The 6401-nt window shown below is 43.5% G+C and overlaps 1 protein-coding gene across 1 annotated transcript; it reads right to left on the bottom strand.

The window, feature by feature from the left end:
- Positions 1-3955: 3955 nt before the first annotated feature.
- On the bottom strand, positions 3956-5881 carry LOC110990356 (monocarboxylate transporter 12-like). The gene is made up of 3 exons (XM_087148697.1): positions 5816-5881; positions 5151-5295; positions 3956-4812 (listed from the first exon to the last, which is right to left on the bottom strand). The coding sequence occupies exons 1-3, from the start codon at positions 5879-5881 to the stop codon at positions 3956-3958; spliced, it is 1068 nt and encodes a 355-aa protein (XP_087004823.1).
- Positions 5882-6401: the final 520 nt, after the last annotated feature.

Here is a 6401-nt window from a genome sequence, read left to right as displayed (position 1 = left end):
AGTTGACCGTAAGACTTCTCATATTTCGAGCGCTGGTTTCTCGAGAAATGAAACGTTGGCAATATCTTTGCCAATTCAAAGGTTTAATACACTCCTTTATGATTTAAAACAGCATTCTAAAATTACAAGTTAAAATGTGCATGAGTGGAAATGTCGATACGTGGGAGGTCAGAATTAGTATTCTGCTTTATTTCTAACGGCTATGCTTTTTCGGAGGTTAGTTTTTGTATTCGATTGGTTTTGCTTGGCTTGCTGTTTTTTCTGTGGTTGTTTGTTGATCCTTGTGTGTTTCTGTTGTTAATTTGACACTTTATAACATTTTGTGTCTGCATTTTAAGGTTCTCCATATTCAAACCGTTTCCATGTTTTTCCTGTCTCTCTCTTTTTTCACATACAGTGGTAAGAACTTTGTTCATTGTACCACTACTTTGTAAGCACGGGAACCTTTTGTCATCTGTCAGCTGTACGCCACTGTCCATTTCGGGAAACGGGAAGGTTTAGCCGTCCTGATTGGCTGGTTCAAAAGTGGCATTCCCGTTCACTTTATAGTGCTCGCCATGCATGCATACAGGTGTCTCGTTCTTTTGACGTTTTCAACTATCCATAAAATACGCCGGAGCTCTTTTATAAATAAGATCTGCAGTGATCTGTATATCTGCAGTTGATCTCAAAGCGTCAGAAAATGACAGTCACCATTGCACATGCTTGTTTTCGGTGTGCCTGGAGCCCATTTGTCTAAGTTCGCGGGAGTGTTAATTGAAATCGTGCAGGAGTGAAAAGCGACAAACGCATGCAGATGCAGGACAGAATATTCAATTTTGGAAGGCACAGCTTTGAAAACACTGAATTAGCGTGGTCCTAACATTGACAGCGATAGGTATACACTGTAGTTTTTACACTTTTACAGCACACTCTTTGTGAAACTTAAATGAACTCGAAACTTGAATGGAGAGCATTAATATCCGTTTCTATTTTCTCTGACCTAAAGTCTGGTACAAAAAAGGAGATATTTTCAAGAGTTTATGCGAAGCAGATACCAATGGCATTCTCAAAAATGGACTGAATGGTGGCTTCTAACGTTGACGTTTCTCCTTTTATAGTGACCAAACATTTTGATTATACTCTATCTAGCGCCATATTCCAACGCATAAAGCGTGAAATGTAAAAGAAACTGGTTTAATTTTGTTTTTATTCACAGGAGTGATCAAGAGAAGGGTATTCCTCAATCAAATTGTAAGTTCACTTAGATTGACAGCAGGGAGCTACCTCGTACCGCCATTGATCGTTCACACAAAGTTGGTTCCTCAAAATCGTCCACAGTGGTTCAAAAGGTTGTGGCCGGTTCGTATTTCAAAATTATCGTGGCTTTTTGACTCATGAGGGAATGAGAAAGAAGAGCGATATTTCACGACAGACGTACTTCGCGAAATTACCAGCTGTACCTAAAACTCAACAAACTTGGGTTCCGAAAATTTCAGAATGGCTAGGATCTGCCAGGTTAAGTCACGTGACTGATGAGAGTAACAGCTACCTGACACTAGGATTCGTATATTTTTTTATCAGGGTGTTGAGCATCGCTTGATATAGGAGTATGAGTTCACGATGAACTGTTAGCACGAACGGGGGAAGGTGCATTCACACACTCTTAATCCTTTGTTAGATAACACACTGCTGAAGTTTTCACGAGACAGTTTTCGATATTTACTTACTCTCGCATCACGCATACAGAGATGGCATTGTATATTGAATATGTTTCAGATAAATAGTTGATACTCGACATCTTCTCAGGTCTTGTACAGCAAATGCGTGGTTTGGTCAGACGTTCGACATTCGTATTGGTGTGTAGAGCAAATGCGTAGATTCAGCTAGACATTCGTTATGCCATAGATATATGTGAACAGCAGATGTGGGTGTTTAGTTGGACTTTTGACATTCACGCTCTGTACAGTAAATGTTAATCATCACTCATCAAAGTGTACAATATTTCTGCTTATTTTCACAGTCTTCAACTCTTTACTTCTGTTTTGGAGGTTCAGTCTAGTCTTCACTGTTTCTATCTTTTCAAGTTTCCTCTTTTTTCTCTTATTACATTACATTGTATTCATAGCTCGTGTTTATTTTACGTGTATTCTTGATTCGTATTTTAATGAAAGTATGGAAAGAAATGTTGTTTTGAATTTGAATTTCGCTAGATATGAAAGCATGTAAATACAAAAAATCGAGTAACTGTCACTTTGTCATAATTTATGATCACTGCATGTACAAAGAAACTTCTGTACTACCACTGCGTTCACGGCCGCTCTAGTCGGATTGAAGTCGGACTGAAGTCGGATTGCATAATACTGGGCAGGCAAATTCTTGGCTTTATAGAAAAGCAATAGTAATAGCAAAAGTAATAAAGCAGCCTGATATTTCATGTGGGTCATTGGCAGTTCCAGGTTTGGAATCACGTATCGGGAGCAGATATAATGACAACTATTTAAACATACTTGTCTATAACATTTGTTTTCTTTCTGTGAAAAAAATCTTTACCAACCAAATACAGAGGCAGTAGCCAGCGCATTCAGTTTCTTATAAATGGTAATATGTCTTCAGGGGAAATATGCCCCTTCCCTTTGCCAGTTACGCCAGTGTATTTGATGTTTTTACGCTTACATCAGAGCTCCTTTCCAGATACAAGGAATCCCAACTGGATCAAAGCGTTTACTTGCATTTTAATTGAATGTTTATTTTGTATATTATTGTGTAAGGTGTCTAGACGAAGCTAGTTCTGGAGGTCATTGCTCATAGTATACATCCAGTAGCCGGGTGCCAGATTCTTTTTAAAGTTGACTTTGGTCGGTCGTGCCTGTGCCTCAACGAATTTGATATAGCAGCTGTTTAACTCAGCCTACGCATTCAGCTCAGAAAACTGATAAAGAAGACGGCAAAGACTTGTTAGAAATAACATTACTATAGATGGCCTACTGCCTTTGACGTCAGAGATATCATTTTTAAGCTGTAAATCAGCGGAATTGGATCACATGCAGTCAGACATGTCTGCCATATTTTGATAGACCGTGCAAATGTTTAGTATGAATCATTATGTCACTGCTCCATGTTGGTTCCCATCATGATTTACGTGGATAGTGGATAATATGTTGTTCACTGGTGGTAGCCAAGAATGGCTTTCAGTGGGCCATCTTTTACACAGGACTTGCGAGGATATACACATGATCGTGAATAAACAGGAATACAATAAGGAATGTAAATTTTAGGAGGCTGTAGGTCAGGGGCGTAGCCACGGGGGGGGGTTGGCTGAAGAACGTGCCCAAAAATTCCTGGTGCCCCCAAGGACGACCCCCCCACTAAAAGACGAGATAATGGATGAATGGATATTGAACAAGGCTAACAAAAGATTGCCCCAAAAACCATACCACTGAAAGCTGGTGCCCTCCATAAGATGCTGGTGCCCCTAGGGTCTTGCCCCCCCTCCCACTAGTAAAGTCCTACCTACGCCACTATGGTAGGTAAACCCAAGACAAATATCCCATGGAAAATAAACTCGGGGTCTGCATGGTAGGAACAGAAAACCAAATTCCACGTGTCAGTCGCAGTGGAATTCGAGCCTGGGTTGCAGAAGTGGAAGATGAGAAATGTAAACGAACCACTTAGGCAACCGTAACTCCCTTGATGAAATAGGCATGCATGCATGTGTGGGCACCGTGTAATCACTTGTCTGGGATAACTGACATACTTTGCTTGGCGGTATCTGCTTGCCCATGATTAGCCCCCGAGAGATTCACCGGGACATCAAATTCATTCAAGTATTGGAGCGCACACCAAAATGGTTCCAATTCATTTCTTAAGCAATTGAATAATTTCCTTACCTGTAATGATATACATCACAAGGAACAAAATCATGGTGGTAGTATAAATATGCTTGCTTTCAGTAGATATAGTCAATGGCCTGTGATTAAATGTGAACGCTACTGCTGATCCACATTGTAATCATGTTTCTTGCCTTACCTGGAGCGAAGCCTATAGCAACTCGTAATGCTGCAGTTTTTAATCCTACACAGCCAAAGGCATTGACCAGTTGGTCTGCTCCTAGTAACTCCTTCGTTATGACGTCAGACAGGTTACAGGAAATTCCCTGAAAGGGGAGAACCATTATCCCGCAGAACACTATCTGCCAGTAGGAATTCATCCATGGGTCGATTATCAGGCCCGTGGTTGCGATGAGCGACGTGATGCTCAGCAAAGTCCGACTGCTCATGATATCTCTGTCCACGATGGGGCCATGTAGAATTTTCAGGACAAGGGTGGCAGTGCCTACCAGGGTAACAACCAGAGCCGCGTCTTGTTCAGCCACGCCTTTGACAATAGCGTGGGGCACAAAGTATATGCGCCACAGACACATGGCAATGTGGGTGCCTCCAGCAATTAACGTCGTGACCCAGTACAAGTGGTTTTTAAGTAGCTTCATGTTCGAACTCTTGAGTTCATCCAGCGGTTTCGACTCAGTGCGATCAGGGGGATTCCTCGCGAAAGGCAACAGCGGCAGTGATTCGGGCTCGCCTTCGTCAACTGGTTCCTCGTATCTTTTTAAAAGGACCCCACACGCGGCAAGGTGTAGACAGATAGCGCCTATGATCTGCAGGTTGCCTCTCCAGCCGAAGGTGGTGAGGCAAAGTTGGGTAAATGGTGGGATGCAAATTAACGCAAAGGAGTCACCTGTCTGGGCCCAGCCGTTGGCCATCACGTACTGCTTGCTGAAGTTTGCCCCGATCATTTTCCGAGTCAGATTGCTGGCTACACTAATGCCGAGACCTAAAAGGCAACAGAGAGTAAAGTGTTACCATGATGCCAATTAAGACAGTGAGCTCCAAAGTTACTTTCAGGTATTTGACAGTCCAAAGCAGATGAAATAATAAGGTTGCATTGGGTAGATTTGTATTGGCTTAGCTTGAGCTTTTATTTCAGATCAAACCATCATGTAGTGATAACTCAGGAACTTGTATTCAGTAATCGTATTTTTGGTATAATGTTGGTAAAAGGTTAACAGCACTGTCGTAGGCATTTTCGTAGCTTGCAGTGAGAATATCTGTTGTTGATGACATCGTCTCATGAAATGCTTTCAATTTTGGGAGAGGTTCATGTAGGCTTACTTGCGGTTATCAGTAAAATGATACCAAGCTGGATCGGACTTGTGACAAATGAGGAAGCGATGATTCCACCTCCAACCATAAGTCCCACATACCAGAAGAATACAACCAGAGCTAAAGCATCTAGACAGGGGATACGCAAGGGTTCCTATAAGGGAGGAAGAAACAAACAAAACACTGTAGTTCTTCTTGAACAGATTAGTAGAAGTTATATCCAGGCCTGCTGCATGTGATGAACGGAAGGGCTCAGAAATTTGGCCTTATTTCAAAGCCTCAATTGCAGAATTAACTCTGACGATTAAATAGAGTACGTCATTGGTTTTTGTCGTAATTTTACAAGATTGGCTGATTACGGTGATATTGAACACTGCAACTTACATTCCACTGACTCGCATGCTCGAATCAACTGCTTTGCGAAAAATAGAGAAAAATAGCGCAGCATTTCACTTATAAATCGCAGATCTTGTAATTTATCAATATTGTAACGTGTGCCCACTATAGATAGGTTCTTACACACCTGAAAAAAAATGAAGGTAACACAGGATTTTCTGGTTACAGGGGCGTCTTCTGCCGTTTATTTAACCAAGAACACACTTAGCCTTACTCTTTCCAAACACGAACTGACTTGTCCTCAGCAACGTCACCCAAAAGAAAGAAAACAAACCTACTGCACCAGCGCCGCAGGCTACGAGTTTCCAGGGCCAACCAGCAGGAGCTTCACTGCACAGCTCCATCGTGGTTCCATGCTGGTGCCTTCTACCGGCCGGTCGGTCGGTGCCAACGCTACACTGCCCCCCTAGAGGACTCTTGTTGGTCCCCGAACAACGGAGCGAGCGTCAACGACTAGTCTGGGAGAACTCCGGGGTTCCGCGGCGCCGACAGTCTCTGTGCGTTGGAGCAGTTCCTCCCAGAATCGACAAGGCACATTCTCTGGGTAGAGTGGCGGGGGGCACCCAAGGAGGCAGCAGTCCCCATGGACGGCTGGGCAGATGCAGACGGATTGACGAAGTACTGCCCGTACGGTTGCCCCTGGTAGCTCGTCCGAAGCCGCCCAGGTACTTTGTAGATGTGGGTAACTCGCGTCCGCCACAGCTGGTGTCCGTCAGCGTCGACCCCAGTGTGTGTGGTCTCCAGCCTCCACTCGTCCCTCAGGTGCTCGCACAGTGGCACTCCCTGTGAGTGCTGGCGTCTCTTGTCGAACTGGGCAGTCGTACCAAGGTGGTGGTGCCCAACTTAACCCGGGTGCCATCTGAC

The sequence above is a fragment of the Acanthaster planci genome, linkage group LG02, assembly GCF_054643075.1.
Source record: "Acanthaster planci isolate LZ-2023a linkage group LG02, COTS_SCS, whole genome shotgun sequence".
Lineage (NCBI taxonomy): Eukaryota > Metazoa > Echinodermata > Asteroidea > Valvatida > Acanthasteridae > Acanthaster > Acanthaster planci.
This window is presented reverse-complemented; position numbering and strand designations above follow the sequence as displayed.